We start from the raw sequence: 19,168 nt of genomic DNA on the forward strand, positions 1-19,168 counted from the left end.
AACAGAAAACAGCAAATCGTTCATCGTATTACACCCAATCCAATTTCATTTTCCTTTCACATATGGTCCTTTTCCAGTCCTCCTATATCACTTGCTGCAACTTAGCATCCCATTTTTGTCTGCACTTGCCTGTGTGAAGTATTTTGGGATGTTTTCTGTGTTATAAGATTCCAAAATAATGCAAGTTGGTGCTGAAAAAGGGATGCTGTTCCTTCACATTATGTTTTTACAATTTTGTTGTGCTGATGCATTTCCATACTGCAACTAGATTTCCACGATGCAAGATGAGGTTTCAAAATGAATAAACATTATTCTTTTCCCTAACTGGACAGCTGCCAATATACGTAACAATCAAATAAATAACCAGATTCAAGTTTTGACCATTTCAAAAATCTGTGTCTAGCAATTAATTGTGTTGTGTATTACCATTGACAGACCAATGTTTAATCTGGCTGTGAAGATGTTGGCCTATTGACAAGAACCAATAAATTACTCACAGTGGTGGAAGCTTCCTTCAAATGATGCATTGTTATCAAACTGTGACCCAATGACATCTGTCTCAAAATTTATCAGCAAATTGAATTGATTTTTTTGGCTTTGTCATGTAAATTCTATTTCCAACTTCAGTGATTCTGATGTTCATTAATTCCTAACATTTTCCCAGCACTATATATATATATGTGTATGTGCAGGGCAGTAAAATCCCAAGGATCCTGGCAAGGTCTCATGAAACAGATTTGAAACCACCAGTTGTTTGGGCCAGATAATATACAGAAGTGTTTATATACAAAAGAGCCCAGTGCTTGGAAAAGAATGAATAAATGTATATACCCAAATTTTCAGCAACTTCATATCAGGAAAAGCATTTAAACTATTCATAACTATATTATTTCAAATATCAAGAATGAAAATGATTACCTATGGAAGAGTACAGAATGGACTTTACTTCATGTAGTTTAATCACAACTCGACAGCAAGATGGTGCTTATTTGATACATGTATGGTGTGATACAAATACTCGGCAGTTACCTCAAAATCAAACTCAAATATATAAAATTGCATACAAGTTTTAACTGACTTCCACCTCAAAATTAAAGGGTGTCTCTTTCTTGCATGGGTGTACCTGCATTGGTAACGGGTGACTCTTTCATGTACGGTGTACCTGTATTGGTAATGTGTGTACAGTGAACTGATTCCTTTCTGCACTGGAAGTTTGTAAAAGTTTTTTTGAATTAAGATTTTAATGATAACACAACAGTAGATGTACATGCTTTAGTGTAAATTATTCAACCTTGTGTTACACCATGCTGGTTTTCAGACGTATAATTTAGGTGATGTGTTCTGTTACAGAGCTTGGGAATAGAACACAAAAGTAATTAATTTTAATACAGCTGTTTCAATAAGGCAAAGCTCCAGTGATGAAGAATCAGAGATCCCTATGGGGGACACTTTATGGAAAGCATTGCATTAAATTTAAGATTGATGATTTATCATTTTTCATAAAATTTGCCAGCTTCCCTTCTTCGGTGATTGATCTGTGAAGTTTGGTCAGATGTTGTGTTAAAATGGTTACACAAATAATGACCATTAGACCACAAAATCAACCGTTTGCACATGTTATACGGGCTACACAATTTAATTTCCTCGCGTGGTATATACAAATCAGTGGCTTTTTCCAACATATTGAAATGAATTATTAATTCATGGGCAGTATAATATTGAACATATTTTGAAAGACCTACCTTGTTGTCACCTTCCTCATTACAATTATAAGTTTGTTGGCTTGTCTGGTACTGAAAAGATGAACTCAGCTCCCCTGCTTAAAGAAAATAAAAGATAATAAATGAAAGAAGATAATGTTTCTAATCAATTTAAACAATACTGTTTAAAGCCATTAATTATTGTAGTTGCATAAATAAACAGAAGCTCTAGTGTTCTCACATCGAGCTGTTGTGAAATCATTGTTCAGTTTCTCATATTAATTTTCTCTTGCAAAACCAACAGCTTTCCCTTGCAATTCCAAAGACTTCTGGACACATTTTGCACAACTCCACCACTTTCAGACCACTCAATTTACAACCTGCAAGGATTTTCTTCAGTATGTGGACTCCTCAGCAAGCATGTGGGTTGAGCAGAGTCAGTTGGCAAATATCCCATTATTTCAATTATAATGAAAAAATACCCCAAACAGCAGAATCTCAAATGAACCATCTTTCCAGCATCATTCACTCTCATACCTCAAGAGGGATTCAAATATATTCATATTCAAGAACACAATGAAAATAGACAGAGTCCATTAGTCATCATGCAACTAGTTAAGGAAACAACATAGATCACTGATGATTCAGAAACAAAATGCATGTGTTGATTTGGAATGATTGGGTTGGAGTTGGGGGAGGGGGTTAAAATTGAGATACTATATCCACACGCCAGATATGCCAAATAAATACCATTGAAATAGGTTTTTAAACTTGTAAACAAAACGCTGCTACCTTATTGCAAGTGGGCAGGATGGATTTGTGCAGCTACTCAAGCTGTGACAGGCACAATAGGTACATTGTCTGTCACTTTCGCTCACATGGAAAGAAGAGCGATTAGGGAACTGTTACTTATTTTGTGTTTAGAAAATTGGGGAAGCAACGTACCCTCGTTAAGAATAAAATGCACTCAGCTGTTTAGACAGGTATTTACCTCACCTTAAAAACATAATTTCAGACAAGGTAGTTGGTTACACATTCACAAGAACATCAGTGCCATTGGATTATTTTTCCAGTATAAGTCACAGTCTCAATCCTCAGAATGCATACATCGAATAACTGAATGCAAATTGACTTCAAGGCATGGTACCCATCACTTTCCCATTGCCACAAAAAAAATTACATATCAAGAAACATTAATTAACAAACTTTTGCTAAATTCAGCAGTACCATACATATTATTTTTAAATAATAAAGCTATTTGCAAACTTTAGTGCATGCAATAATTTTATCTTCTAAAATTGAAATTAATATCATGGGTAGCATTGGTCCCTACCCATTGAATAAAAGCTAGACATAATATAGAAATTTTTAGGCTGTAGTTAATCAATAAATCATTACTTTGTGTTCAGACTTTGAAAGCTGCTGCAAACTATTCTTCTTTGGGGTTATTTATGGCTCTTTCCTCTCCTTCCCACAGAACAATGTGCTCCTCCTCTCCTGCTGGCATTGAGTCATCCTTGGGCACTGTGCAGCCTCTGTTTTTATGACGTGATCCTAGACAGTAAGTGTCACAGATTATGGGGAGCATCACAGCTTTGCCTGATCCTGTCCAGACCAGATGTCCATACATGCAGAGTGCAACCTTCCAGCATGGGTCACTGAACAGCTGAGAGAGGGAGGAGCCCGATCTAAGTTTCCTACTCTCCAACCTATTGATGTTGAGTCTAATTAAAGGGCTACAGATGCACCCCGAGTAGCCCGGAGAATAGCAAGTTAATAGGTAGAGTCTGAGTAAGGGAGAAAGGAATGAAATCTAAATCAGTGTTATACGAATGCAAGGCATATAGTAAATAAAATTAGTGAGTTGCAGGTGTAGATTGTCATGTGGAATTATGATGTTGTAGCTCTAATGGAGACCTGACTCAAGGAAGGGCAGGACTGGGTGTTAAATATTCCTGGGTGCAAAACGTTCAGAAACAATAAGAATGGAAGAAAAGGATTAGGAGAGCATTGCCGTGTGAGAGAAACAGAGATGTTCCAGAGGGCCATGGAAAAAAAAGGATGCAATCGTATTATTCAGTGTAGTCAGACCACCAACTAGTGGGAAGGGATGTAGAGGAACAAATCTGCAGGGAAATTGCAGAGTAGTTTGAATAGGGGACTTCAATTACCTGCATACAGACTGCGATAGAGGTAGTGTAAAAGGCGGAGAGCGGCTAGTGTTCCTAAAAAGAGGTGTTCAGTAGAATTTTCTACAGCAGGACGTGTCCAGTCCAACAAGATAAGGAGGCACTGCTGGACCTGATTCTTGGAAATGAGGTGAGCCACATAGATCAATGATCAGCGGGGGAACATTTAGGAAATAGTGATCATTGTATAGTAAGGTTTAGGATGACAGGAAAAAAAGACAATGGGCAATCCAGAGTAGTTAACTGGGGGGGAGAGAGGATGTCAATGGGGCAAGAACTGATCTGGGCTGGATAGACGAAAACCAATGGTTGGTGCAAAGAACTGCAGCTGAACAATGGGCTACCTTCAACAAAGAAATGGTTTGTGCACATTCAAGGTATCTTCCATCAATAGGGAAAGGTAGGACAAACAAATCCAGAGCTCCCTGGATGAAAAAGGAGATTGAAATAAAGAGAAAGAAGAAAAAGTGCTTCTGATAAGTATCAGATAGAAACTACAATTGGGAACAAAGAGGAATACAGAAGGTTCAAAGGGGAGATGAAAAAGCATAATAGAGGTGAAGAGGAAAGAGTGGCAGCCAACATAAAGGGGAACCCCATAGTCTTCTTTTAGCACATAAATCATAAAAAGGAAAAAAACAGGATTTAGAATAGGAGGCATGGGGCATGACTGAGGTGCCAAATTACTACTTTGTGTCTGTCTTTACCAAGGAGGCAGATTCTACACAAGCCATGGTGACAGAGAAGGAAATTCTGTTGGTAGAAGAGTTCAAAATTGAAAAGTTCTCCCCGTGTCTGTGTGGGTTTCCTTCGGGCGCTCCAGTTTCATCCCACAAGTCCCAAAAGACGTGCTTGTCGGTACTCAAGTGTTGGCAAGGGGCCGGATGAGTTGTATCCGAGGATATTGAAGGAAGTGCGAATGGAAATTGTAGGGCTGACATGAGCTAGAATTTTCCAGTCTGTTGACTCAGGGGAGGTGCCAGAGGACTGGAGAATTACACACATTAGATCCTTGTTCATAAAGGTTGCAAGAATAAGCCCAGCAATTACAAACTAGTTAGTTTAACAGTGGTGGTGAAGCTTCTGGAAACAATTATTCATGATAAAATTAATAACCACGAAAATGTGTAAGAGCCAGCGTGGATTTCTTAAGGAAATATTGTATTCAACTAACTTGTTGGAGTTAATTGAAGAAGTCACAGAGAGGGTTAACGAGGGTAATACTGTTGGATGTGGCATGGGCTTCCAAAAGGTATTTGAGAAGGTGCCACATGACAGACTTGAGAGAAAAAAACTTACACCGTATGAAATAAAAGGGACAGTAGGATCATGGATACAAAATTGGCTGAGTAATGGGAAGTAATGGTTACTTTCTGGCCTGGAGGGAGCTTGATAGGGATTCATCATCATCATAATAATAATAATCTTTATTATTGTCACAAGTAGGCTTACATTAACACTGCAATGAAGTTACTGTGAAAATCCCTAGTCGTCACACTCCGGTGCCTGTTCGGGTACACTCAGGGATAGTTCAGAATGTTAAATTTACCTAACAAGCACGTCTTTCGGGACTTGTGGGATGAAACTGGAGCGCCCGAAGGAAACCCACACAGACACAGTGAGAACGTGCAGACTCCACACTGACAGTAACGCAAGCTGGGAATCGAACCCAGGTCCCCGGCACTCTGAAGCAACAGTGCTAACCACTGTGCTTCTGTACCACCCATCTATATTAATGATCTAGATCTTGGTGTTAAGGCGATAATACGAAACTTGGAAGCATTGAAAATTGTGAGGAGGACAGTGCAGAACTTCAAAAAGGACAGGAGAATTTGGCAGAATGGTCAGATAGGGGGCAGATGAAATTCAATGCAGAGAAGTCGGAGGTGATGCATTTTGGTAGGAAGAACATGGAGACACAATATAAAATAAATGATACAACACTAAAGGAGGCGCAGGAGCATAGAGTCCTCGGTGTATAGGTGCATAAATCACTGAAGGTTGCAGGACTGGTGGAGAGCAGTTAATAAAGCATATTGTATTCTGGGTAGGGGCATAGAGTACAAGAGCAAGGAGGTTATGCTGAATGTATACAAGACAATAGGTAGACCTCAGCTGGAATATATTGTGCACAGTTGTGGACTCCACACTATAGGAAGGATGTGAACACATTGGAGAGAGGGGACAGGAAAGGCTTATAAGCATGGTTCCAGGAATGATAAGTTGGAACTGTTCTCCTTGGAAAGCGGGGGGGCCAAGTGATTTGATAGAGAAGTTTCCAAAATCAAGATGGTCCGGACAGAGTAGATAGGGAGCAACTGTTCCGCTCATAAAATGATTGAAAATGAGAGCGCACAGATTTAAAGTCATTTGAAAAAGATGCAAATATAGGTTCGGTTCTGGAATGCACTGCCTGGAAGTGTGGTGAAGCAGATTCAATAGAGGCATTCAAAGGGGTACGAGATGATTACTTGAATAGAAACATGTGCAGGTTTATGGGGGGAATGCACGAGAAGTCATAGCGCTCATTTGGAGAGCTGGTGTAGACACGAAGGGGCGAATGGCCTTCTGTGCCTAACAATTCTGTGGCTAAATGTTGGGCATTTATCACTACTGAAAATTTCACACCAGGAGATATTTTTCAGGAAACTTGCAGCTTTCTGAAAGAAGACTAAAAATGGATAGGTGCACTCATCAACATTACAACAGCGCCATAAATGAAAGTCATTCAGATTTGAAGGTCAGCCACCTCTTTGAACACAACAATACTTTCAAGCAGATTAGTCAAATGAAGTTTGTCACCCCGATGAAACAATTATCTGTTCTCTGAGTGATTGAACAAATCACTGATTCACTACTTTAAGAGCCCTTGTAAAACAGAAGCCCAGGACAGCTCAATTGAGGGGAGCTATCTTTTAAACTCAGTTTTCTGAGGTCCCAATCATCCCGTCTGATTACAATATTCCCTTAATAGAAATGATTGAATAAAGAGAATACCACATTCACCATTGAGAGATTCTAATCATTTAAGTCAGTCAGTATAAGTATTCCAGGAAAGATGAACCAATGAAGTCTTCTCAGAAAAACATGATGTGGAGATGCCGGCGTTGGACTGGGGTGAGCACAGTAAGAAGTCTTACAACACCAGGTTAAAGTCCAACAGGTTTGTTTCAAACACTAGCTTTCGGAGCACTTTCAGGTGAGGAAGGAGCAGTGCTCCAAAAGCTAGTGTTTGAAACAATCCTGTCAGAAAAACATGGACATAAGTCCTGTGGTTCAAATGTTGTTGCCCCAAGTTGATGCAGAACAGTTACGCTATCATTTTGGGATCTACACTCTTGCTTACTAAATTAACATTTTCCCGTTGTATCTCTGAAATAGAATTTGTGACTCGAGAACAGCTTATCTTTTGTGCTTTACATCACAAGACATTCTCCCCCAATTTCAAACAAACAGTTTGCCATTTCAGAAAGTATAATTGTTTGCATTTATTCATCAAACATGCTGTGGCCCAAGGGATAAACAAATACAGTACATGGAAACTATCAGCATTGACTTAGGTTTACGATTCATTGTGTCTCTCAGTTTAGCCAACCATGAACAAAACAGTCATGAACACACATTGATGTTTTTGTTTCCCCCATTTTAAAACAGTTCCATCAGTTTCCCAACACACCGATCATTTAGCAAATGCTAATATTCTAGTGTAAACTATATTATAATTTCTTGCAACTCTATGCATGATACAAAGCATCTTTTCTACAGAATTTATTTAAATTCTTTTCTCCTTACTTCCTATTGTCGTGTTTCTTTTTCCTTGCCAATTCCCCCCTCTTCAAATCTGAAAGCATTAATTGATCACTGGAGTATGGTTCCATACTCTCTCATACACCGCTCAAACGGTCATGTTTTAGCTTCAACCGAGTATTTCATGTCCTGTGGACAGCATCTCGTATGATGCAGACATGCACTCCTCCAATCGAGGGTGCTGGATAGCTATCAAAACCAGGGGCCCAGCCAATTTGCCTTTTCTAACCAAAGGAAACCAAGGCTAGCTCTAGTGTCCCATCACTATCCATGGGAGAGATCAGCTAAGTTTAAACACGGATGAATTGGACCTAAATGTCCTTGGTACATGGAGCTCAGCTACACATTATATCTTTGCTAAGCCATCAATGAAACATTTATGAGGAATAACTCCTATAATATGGTTGGTTTCTGTACACATGCTGGAGGTCAAACAAATGACAGGACACAATAGGATGCTTATTATGTCAGTCAGTAAAAAATATGCAACCTTGGCAAGTATCAGTCTGCAGATGGGAGGAAACATGTAGATGCAGTTCTCTTGGTTCACTCAAGGAAGAACATTAGTACTAATGCAGCAGCACTCCTCCACATTTTACAAACAAATGCTACATTACTGATAATTTGAGATTTAATTTCCCACAGTAGTATTGGAAGTATAACAGTATACACTTCAGTACTGACAAGTCATACCCAAACCTGTATCCTTTCGGTACAGGGGGTGCTTTTCAGTAACTCACCTCACCCCCATCCCCTACAACTCCCCTCTCGAAAGAACAATCAGGTCCCATCATTTGTGAAAACGTTTATTTTATTTTATTTATTTATTTTTAATTTAGAGTACACAATTAACTTTTTCCAATTAAGGGACAATTTAGTGTGGCCAATCCACCTAGCCTGCATATCTTTGGGTTGTGGGGGTGAAACCCACGCAAACGTGGGGAGAATGTGCAAACTCCACACGGACAGTGACCCAGAGCCAAGATTGAACCTGGGACCTCGGCCGTGAGGCATCAGGGCTAACCCACTGCACCACCGTGCTGTTATGTGAAAACGTTTATTAGGAATTTTTGATGGACAACTTTCCAGTATTTAATCATTTGCTGTGCCAACTGTATATTGTAAAAACAGTTGTGTGATTCAGTTACAAATCCAGTGCTTTTGACCTTGAATCATTGCACAAAATAGTATGGTTATTGTTAGACTATACAAATCCTGCCCTAATGTAAAACCATAAAAGTTAAAACCGGGATTCCCTACTAAAGGAACAATTTATCTGTAGTTACCCTTTAACATCCTTTCCTTTTTTTAAATACATCCTTTCCTTTTTCTAAATACCAGTTGCATCATGCCACATTTTCTGCCCACATTGTAAGGAGTTATGAAGTTGCCAAATACAAAATGCAAAAGTCTACCACCAATTAAATACTGGCCCTAAATAGAACGTGTTAGTTTTCCTAAATACTGTAAAGTCAGAGATGTTAGATGGCAGAAAATTAGAATTTTAAAAAGCCACAATCACTTCCCCTACTGAAATTAATGATAGTAAAGATAACACCAACCAAAGGATAGGCCACAAAATATATTTTTCACATGTCCAACATGAAAGGGGCTTATTTGTCAGATGAATAATGCAATTTTCCAAAGTAACTGAACAAACAAGTATGGCCTCATGAATCTATCTATTGGCAAATTCTGGGTGTGCCCAATTCTGCTCTCAGCAGATCTCCAGGATCAAAGAAATTGATCTATTTTTTCCATGTGCTGCGAGCATCGTTAACAAGGGCAGCATTTGTTGCCCATCCCTAATTGCCCCTGAACTGACCTTGCTAGGCCTATCAGAGGACAGTTTAAGATATGTTAAGAATTTATGATAACTACTTTAATCCACAATGCATCCCAACTATTTCCTGGTCGAGTTGGAATATGGAATATTTCAAGAGAATATGGACAAGTGATCCCTTATTTAGATCATATTCTGAAGTGTAAATTCCTCTAGAAACAACTGATCTGGGTTTACCCCTGTTGAAAAAAAAGTTGTGCTACATTACAAGGGTAAATAGTTTGATTTACTGAACAAATAATCATTATGAATCCCTTCCCCGTGTGTGCGTGGGTTTCCTCTGGGTGCTCCGGTTTCCTCCCACAGTCCAAAGATGTGCAGGTTAGATGGATTGGCCATGCTAAATTGCCCTTAGTGTTGGGTGGGGTTACTGGGTTATGGGGATAGGGTGGGGGTGTGGGCTTGGGTAGGGTTCTCTTTCCAAGAGCCGGTGCAGACTCGATGGGTCGAATGTAAATTCTATGATAAAATAAATTATTCCTTCATTTTGCAGTAAGTTATAAAACCTATTCTGAAAAAGTTTCTTTATTCTGAAAATTGGAAAATCCAAATGAATATTTTAAATTATGTTTCCCTTTACATTTACTGCAAGTAATCCATTAGAGCAAGCTAAATCAAATGCTCTTTTAGTCACTTAAGTGATATATTACTTTGTTTTATTCATTTCACGACAGCCTTCCGTTTTAGTAAGACGATAGTTTGTGTCATGTTAGCTAACTCGTGTTCAGCATCGCCTGGTGTGGCTTAGGAGCTCTAATTCGGAATGGCAGTCTCTGCTACATTCGTTGCAGAGGAAGCAGGATGAGAAAGCACATGATTCACTAGCCTCTGGGCCCTCTTCTCAACTCGCTGAGCTTTTTGTTTTTGCTTGCCTCTTCCAAACAGTCAGCCTCCAGTGATCACAGCCATCAGTGACTATCTTCCAGTTGTTAGTGTCAATGTCGGTCATCTCCACATTTCACTTGCAGGTGTCCTTATTACACTGCATGGACACCAGAAGGTTGTGACCCAGGTGATCAGTTCACCGTACAGAAGGTCTTTAGGTATACGCCCATCATGCATCTGATCAGCGTGGCCAAGCCAATACAGATGTCATTAGCTACCAATGAGTACACTGACGGAAATAGCACACTCCTGGACCCCAAGTTGGTGACCCCGTTCTGCCATGAGATGCTGAGGATAATTTGAAACATCGAAGGTGGAAACTGTACATCTTTTTCTTCAGCCTAGCATATGTTGTGCAGGTCTACCCATTGTAGATGTCCGAGATTGTGCCCTCTGGTTCTAATTTTTCCTACAAGTGGAAACAGCCTCTCCATGTCCACTCTATCCAGGCTCGCAGTATCCTGCAAGTTTCAATAAGATCCCCCCTCATCCTTCTAAACTCCAACGAGTACAGACCCAGAGTCCACAACCACAGTGTGGCAACATTCTAGACCATGATATTTGACTTCCTGATGTTGATGGCATGGGCGAGTATGTCAATTTTCTGCTCAACATGATCCTCGGTATAGGTCACTGTCCGTGAGGAGTTTGCGGTCACTGTCCGTGAGGAGTTTCCTTAGCATTACTGCCTACGGCGCTGAGGACCCGGGTTCGAATCCCGGCCCTGGGTCACTGTCCGTGAGGAGTTTGCACATTCTCCCCGTGTCTGTGTGGGTTTCACCCCCACAACCCAAAGATGTGTAGAATAGGTGGATTGCCTTTGCTAAATTGCCCCTTAATTGGAAAAATAATTGGGTACTCTAAATTTATAGGGGAAAAAAAAAAGATCCTTGGTATGGAATACTAGTGTGGCATTGTCAGCATAGAGTAACTCTCTGATGCGGACTTGGCGTAACTTTGTCTTGGATCTCAGGCGAGAAAAGCTGAACAATTTTGTCAGTACTGTTATGCAAGTAGACACTCTGTAAATTAGCTGAAGGCATCTGGGAGCAGCAAAGACAAGAAAAGCCAAAGACTGTCGGTGCCAGAATACAACCCTGTTGGTCTCACTGTGGATCTCAAGGATTCTGATGTTGCCCAATCATCACTGATCTTATTACCATGGAAAAAGGTGATTGCATTGACGAGGTAACCAATTTCTTCACAGTTAGCCTCACAAGCAGCAATGAAATAGTGACCAGCTATTCTTGTGTTAGCGATGTTGGTTGAAGAATAAATATTGACCAGGATACTGGGAGAACTACCATGCTTCTCTTCAAAAGTTGCCAGGGGATATTTTGTGCCCACTAAGGTTGCCTGTAACAGATCTTAAAAATACTGGACAACCCTACACAGACATGTATTTACGCAGTTTATTAAAAAATGACAGAACTTGAATATTGCCAAAATGTTTCATCTTACACCTCATCAGGACAAATACAAGATTGCCAAATTTCAAATGGTCACAACAATTTACACTACAAGAGAAAAGGGTGCTGATTGGTTGCCAAGTCAACTCTGATTTGCTGAGGAATTGCTATGGAGAAAGCAACAGGGGACCATAAGATTCCTCACTCCTAGGGAATTGAAAAAAATGTACGAGGCTTGAATGTAGAATTCCTACAGTGGAGGAGGCCATTCAGCCCATTGAGTCTGCACCGACCTCTGGAAAGAGCACACTACCCGAGTCCACTCGCCCATCCTACCCGCCCTATCCCCGTAACCCCATAACCAAACCTACATATCCCTGGACACTTGACCATGGCAAATCTACCTAACCTGCATATCTTTGGACTGTGGGAGGAAACTTTTGCACACACGGGGAGAAAGTACAAACTCTAAATTCCTTTTGTTTTCAGACTGGGTCCCTGCATAAGAATGCATGGTGCTTCGATCAATCGTAAGTCAGCTATATTTATGAGCTCAACTGATTATCTCAAATTGGTTGATAGTGTAGCTATTGGTGCACTCAGGATTGTTCCCCCAGAGTTATAGCTGGGGGAAGGGCAATTATGATGCCATTAGACATGACTGAGGATGTGTTGGTTGGAGAAGTAGGCTGCAAGGGTTGGGCACACTGGATATGTGGAGCTTGTTCAAGGAACAGCTATTGCATGTTCTTGATAAGTACGTACCAGTCAGGCAGGGAGGAAGGGGTCGAGCGAGGGAACCGTGGTTTAGACAGGAATAATATGATTAGGGATAGTCAGCATGGTTTTGTGAAGGGTAGGTCATGCCTCACAAACCTTATCGCGTTCTTTGAGAAGGTGACTGAACAGGTAGACGAGGGTAGAGCAGTTGATGTGGTGTATATGGATTTAAGTAAAGCGTTTGATAAGGTTCCCCACGGTCGGCTATTGCAGAAAATACGGAGGCTGGGGATTGAGGGTGATTTAGAAGTGGAATCTCTTGTTAAGAGGAAGAAGGAGGCCTATGTGAAGATGAGGCATGAAGTTTCAGTTGGGGCGCTTGATAGTTACAAGGAAGCGAGGAAGGATCTAAAGAGAGAGCTGAGACGAGCAAGGAGGGGACATGAGAAGTCTTTGGCAGGTAGGATCAAGGAAAACCCAAAAGCTTTCTATAGGTATGTCAGGAATAAAAGAATGACTAGGGTAAGAGTAGGGCCAGTCAAGGACAGTGGTGGGAAGTTGTGTGTGGAGGCTGAGGAGATAAGCGAGATACTAAATGAATACTTTTCGTCAGTATTCACTCAAGCAAAAAATAATATTGTGGAGGAGAATGCTGAGACCCAGGCTATTAGAATAGATGGCATTGAGGTGCGTAGGGAAGAAGTGTTGGCAATTCTGGACAAGGTGAAAATAGATAAGTCCCCGGGGCCGGATGGGATTTATCCTAGGATTCTCTGGGAAGCCAGGGAAGAGATTGCTGAGCCTTTGGCTTTGATTTTTAGGTCATCATTGGCTACAGGAATAGTGCCAGAGGACTGGAGGATAGCAAATGTGGTCCCTTTGTTCAAGAAGGGGAGTAGAGATAACCCCGGTAACTATAGGCCGGTGAGCCTAACGTCTGTGGCGGGTAAGGTCTTGGAGAGGATTATAAAAGATACGATTTATAATCATCTAGACAGGAATAATATGATTAGGGATAGTCAGCATGGTTTTGTGAAGGGTAGGTCATGCCTCACAAACCTTATCGCGTTCTTTGAGAAGGTGACTGAACAGGTAGACGAGGGTAGAGCAGTTGATGTGGTGTATATGGATTTAAGTAAAGCGTTTGATAAGGTTCCCCACGGTCGGCTATTGCAGAAAATACGGAGGCTGGGGATTGAGGGTGATTTAGAGATGTGGATCAGAAATTGGCTAGTTGAAAGAAGACAGAGAGTGGTAGTTGATGGGAAATGTTCAGAATGGAGTTCAGTTACGAGTGGCGTACCACAAGGATCTGTTCTGGGGCCGTTGCTGTTTGTCATTTTTATAAATGACCTAGAGGAGGGCGCAGAAGGATGGGTGAGTAAATTTGCAGACGACACTAAAGTCGGTGGAGTTGTAGACAGTGCGGAAGGATGTTGCAGGTTACAGAGGGACATAGATAAGCTGCAGAGTTGGGCTGAGAGGTGGCAAATGGAGTTTAATGTGGAGAAGTGTGAGGTGATTCACTTTGGAAAGAATAACAGGAATGCGGAATATTTGGCTAATGGTAAAATTCTTGGTAGTGTGGATGAGCAGAGGGATCTCGGTGTCCATGTACATAGATCCCTGAAAGTTGCCATCCAGGTTGATAGGGTTGTGAAGAAGGCCTATGGTGTGTTGGCCTTTATTGGTAGAGGGATTGAGTTCCGGAGCCATGAGGTCATGTTGCAGTTGTACAAAACTCTAGTACGGCCGCATTTGGAGTATTGCGTACAGTTCTGGTCGCCTCATTATAGGAAGGACGTGGAAGCCTTGGAACGGGTGCAGAGGAGATTTACCAGGATGTTGCCTGGTATGGAGGGAAAATCTTATGAGGAAAGGCTGATGAGAAGAAGGTTAAGAGGTGACTTAATAGAGGCATACAAAATGATCAGAGGGTTAGATAGGGTGGACAGCGAGAGCCTTCTCCCGCGGATGGAGGTGGCAAGCACGAGGGGACATAGCCTTAAATTAAGGGGTAATAGATATAGGACAGAGGTCAGAGGTGGGTTTTTTACGCAAAGAGTGGTGAGGCCGTGGAATGCCCCTGCAACAGTAGTGAACTCGCCAACATTGAGGGCATTTAAAAGTTTATTGGATAAGCATATGGATGATAAGGGCCTAGTGTAGGTTAGATGGCCTTTAGTTTTTTTCCATGTCGGTGCAACATCTAGGGCCGAAGGGCCTGTACTGCGCTGTATCGTTCTATGTTCGATGTTCAGCTGCCTAATTATGTAAACCCAGATAAGTTGTTTTTTGAATTGCCCAGGAGATCAGTCAGCTTTCTCCATGGCAATGTCTCAGCTAATCAGTCAACTTGCCAACCAATCAGCATCCTTTGCTCCTGTAGTAAAAATTGTTGTGATCGTTTGAAATTTGGCTTTCTTGCATTTGTCCGAATGAACACACGGTGAAAAGCTTCAGCAACATGTCTCTCTTTTCAGGAAGAAAATAAATTAATAACTATTTATCTGGACAATTTGCTCAAATGGGTGATAGTATCTTACATAATGAACCCAGTGTCTTAGATCAAGCTAAACTTGGGAAGCTTGTACATTCATGCTTCTAACAAAACTGGAAGAAGCCAAAGCAGGTTTTTAAAAAATGATGCTTTTAATCAACTAGTCGAGAGTTGTGGGCATCAATGTGGCTCTACGTCTTAAATTAACAACAATAGAGCAACAATGTAACGTGGGGGGTGTAAGGATGCACAAAAGGATAGGCCTGATAGGATCTTTGCGGGAATGCTACGATACCTTGTGCCAATGTTTTACAAACATAGGCAGAACTAAGAATTTTAAATGCTTCCCAAGAGATATGATTTAAAATACAGTAAAATACCGAACAATCAGTTGTCAGGTTTAAAATTGGATAAGGGACACAGTACAGCCCACCTGAAAATAAGATGAATGGCCACCTTAACATCTACCCAAGGGGGCCTCAGCTAATGTCTCATTTGAAAAATGAATGAAACACCAGCACGAAGACCAGTATAGAATGGCCAAATGGTACTTTAACAAATGTAACTTATGAAAAAAAAGATTAGGTATAACCAATGTCAGACCAGCACCATGGGATTTTAACATAGCAATCATTGAGCATACAGTTCTGAAGCTAAAAGAAAAAATTTATAAGAGATTAAAATAAATGTTTGGCACTGGTTGTCCAATATATTTAAAACTCAAAATTACTTCAATAAAAGAAAAAAACATTTCACACATGCAGTTTAAGGGTTGGTATGTACAATTCTAAGCCTTTTTAAAGGGAAACTACTGATCAACATGGAAAGCCGTTGGGGTCAATTTAACTCTTTGCGTATGGTTACTGGTTATACAGGTGGTAAAATAGCCCATAGTGAGCCCACTATGTAATCATACTTTCCAATGTTAACCTGGTGTTCTAAGCAAGTGAGAAGGACACCCAGGGCGCGATTCTCCACTCCCACGCCAGGTGGGAGAATCGCGGGAGGGCCGCTCTGGCACCCCCGCGATTCTCCCACCCCCCCCCCCCCAAAATGGCGTGTCGCAAGAATTTCCGACCCGGATGGGCAAAGCGGCCTGCCGTTCCCGACCGGTTCACGCCGGCGGCAACCACACCTGGTCGCTGCCGGTGTGAACATGGCGCCGACAGCTGTTTTGTGGGGTGTGGAGAGGGGGGGTGAGCACCATGACCGTGCTCGGCAGGGGACTGGCCCACGATCGGTGCCCACCGATCGTCGGGCCGGCGCCTCAATGGGACGCATTCTTTCCCCTCCGCCGCCCCGCAAGATCAAGCCGCCACGTCTTACGGGGCAGCGGAGGGGAAGATGGCAACCGCGCATGTGCGGGTTGGGGCCGGCCAACCCGCGCATGCGTGGCTGATGCCATTAGGCGCGTCGGCCGCGTCATTCTCGGCGCGCCGGGCCTTGACGCCAGCGACAAGGCCCGGTGGCCGAGATTCATGGCACTGCCCCACTAGCCCGCCGGTGGGGGGAGAATAGGGGGCCAGGAGCGGCCTCCGACGCCGCCGTGAACCTCTCCGGGTTTCACGACGGCGTTGGGCCTGGCGGAGAATTGCGCCCCAATTGTACTTGGATTACATAACTGAGGCACAATGGCCATTTGAACCAAAGATCTCCATGGAGACGATGTCGGTGCTTCTCCATGAATTGAAAAGAAATAGGAGTCGCCCATTCGGCCCCAATGCTCTGCCATCCAATCGGATCATGGCTGTCCTAATTATGGCCTCAATTTCACACCCCTGCTGTCCCACCATAACCCTTGACTCGCTTGCCATCAAAAATCTGTCCAATACTGCCTCAGCCTTTGCTGTATTCAATGGCTCTGCCTTTAGGGGAGGAGAATTCCAAACATGAATGACTGTCTGAGAAGAAATCTCTCCTTTTTTCCCCCATCTTAAAATCAGAGACCCTTTAGTTTTAAACCACGTCCCCTAATTACGGTCTCTCCCTCAAGGGGAAACATCTCTTTGCATCTGTTTTTTCTTGTTATGTGGAAGTTGGTGGCGAGGCCAACCCTAAACGTTTGTGAGAATGGGTGGTGAACCACTGCATTCGATGTGGTGTAGACACACCCACAGTACGTTAGGGAGGGAGTTCCAGGATTTTGACCCAGTGACAGTGAAGGAACAGGGATATATTTCCAAGTCAGGATGCTGTGTGGCTTGGAGGTGAGCTTGCAGTTGATGATGTTCTCATGCATCTGCTGCTCATGTCCTTCTAGGTGGCACAGGTCGCAGGTTTAGGAGGTGCTGTCAAAAGAGCCTTGGTGAGTTTCTGCAGTGCATCTTGTAGAAGCCACTGTGCTTTGGTGATGGAGAGAATGAATGTTGAAGATTATAAGCAGGTTGCCAAGCAAGAAAGCAGCTTTTCCTGTACAGTGCTGAGCTTCTCGAGTGTTGTTCGAGCTGCACTCATCCAGGTAAGTGAAGATATTCCATCACACTCGATTTGTGCCTTGTACATGGTGGACACGCTTTGCTGGACAGGAAGTGAGTTACTTGCCACAAAAACCTTACTCTATGACCTGCTCTTGTAGCCGCAGTATTTATATGGCTAGTCCAGTTCGGTTTCTGGTCACAGGATGTTGATAGCAGGGGATTTGGTAATGGTGATGACAATGAATGTCACGGGAGGGAGGTCGTTGCCTGGCACTTAAGTGGCTTGCGCCACACATCAGCCAAAGTCTGAACACTGCTCAGGTCAAGATGCACATGGGCACGATTGCTTTAGTAGCTGTGTCATCACGAATGGTGCTGAACATCGTGCTATCATCTACACATATCCCCACTTCTGATATTATGGTGGAGGGAAGGTAATTGATAAAGCAGCTAAAGACGATTGGACCTCAGACACTACCCTGAGGAACTCCAGCAGGGATGTCCTGGCACTGAGATGGTTGAACTCCAGCAACCATCTTCCTTTGTGCTAGGTATGACTCCAATCAATGTACAGTTTTCTCCCTCATTCCTTTTAAAACCGCCTCTCATTCTACTAAACTCCAGTGAGCATAAACCCAACATGCTTAACCTTTTGTCATCCCAGGATCAGCCCCGTGGACCTTCTCAGAACTGCGTCCAATACACATGTCCCTCCTTAAGGACGATGACCAAAACTGTACGCAGTGCTGCAGGCGTAGTCTCACCAGAAGTGTCTTGTGCAGTCAAGACTGCCCTACATTTATACTCCAGCCCCCTTGCAGTAAAGGGCAACATTCCATTTACCTTCCTAATTACCTGCTGCGCCTGCGTGCTGGCATTCTGTGATTCAGGTACAAGAATACCCTGGTTCCTCTGCACTGAAGCAATCATTAATCTCTATTTAGCCGGGCAGCAGTGGCACAGTGGTTAGCATTGCTGCCTCATGGCACTGAGGTCCCAGGTTCGATCCCAGCTCTGGATCATTGTCAGTGTGGAGTTTGCATATTCTGCCCGTGTTTGTGTGGGTTTCGTCCCCACAACCCAATGTTATGCTGGGTATGTGGATTGGCCATGCCAATTCATGGAAAAATGAATTGGGGACTCTAAATTTATAAAACAAAAATCTCTATTTAACATGGGAGCAGTGGTTAGTACTGTTGCTTCACAGCGCCAGGGTCCCAGTTTCGATTCCTGGTTGGGTCACTGTCTGTGCGGAGTCTGCATGTTCTCCCAGTGTCTACTTGGGTTTCCCACGGGTGCTCCGGTTTCCTTACACAAGTCCCGAAAGATGTGCTGCTAGATAATTTGGACATTTGAATTCTCCCCCCCCTGGAATGTGGCGACTAGGGGCTTTTCACAGTAACTTCATTGCCGTGTTAATGTAAGCCTACTTGTGACAATAAAGATTATTATTATTGTGCCTCTTGATTCTCTTTTGATATCTGTGCATTCAGCTACCGAGGTTCCAAACACTGAAATTCCCTCCCTAAAATCACACCAACTCTTCTCTCACTCCTCTTTCAAGTCTTTTATTAAAATCCACCTGTCACTTTGTATCAGCATCCATTTAAAAAACAATGAATTCGCTGGGAACCATTGTTGAATATATTTCTCTGTAAACTGCACTACATGAATGGTTTGTTACATATTGCACAGATT

At 42.4% G+C, this 19,168-nt stretch overlaps 1 protein-coding gene across 5 annotated transcripts in view; it reads right to left on the bottom strand.

The window, feature by feature from the left end:
• rnf44 (ring finger protein 44) overlaps window positions 1–19,168 on the bottom strand; it is a 181,857-nt gene that overhangs the window by 158,551 nt on the left and 4,138 nt on the right. For 4 of the 5 annotated variants that reach the window (XR_005460452.1, XM_038795622.1, XM_038795619.1 and 1 more), the window contains exon 2: window positions 1,743–1,819. Coding sequence is in view for 4 of the 5 variants with exons in the window: in XM_038795622.1 (XP_038651550.1) it covers window positions 1,743–1,819 (77 nt within the window). In the remaining variant the exon portion in view is untranslated. The remainder of the gene's footprint in view (window positions 1–1,742; window positions 1,820–19,168) is intronic. The other variant, XM_038795620.1, reaches the window with a different exon arrangement.

Source organism: Scyliorhinus canicula, chromosome 4, assembly GCF_902713615.1.
Source record: "Scyliorhinus canicula chromosome 4, sScyCan1.1, whole genome shotgun sequence".
In the NCBI taxonomy this organism is placed as follows: domain Eukaryota; kingdom Metazoa; phylum Chordata; class Chondrichthyes; order Carcharhiniformes; family Scyliorhinidae; genus Scyliorhinus; species Scyliorhinus canicula.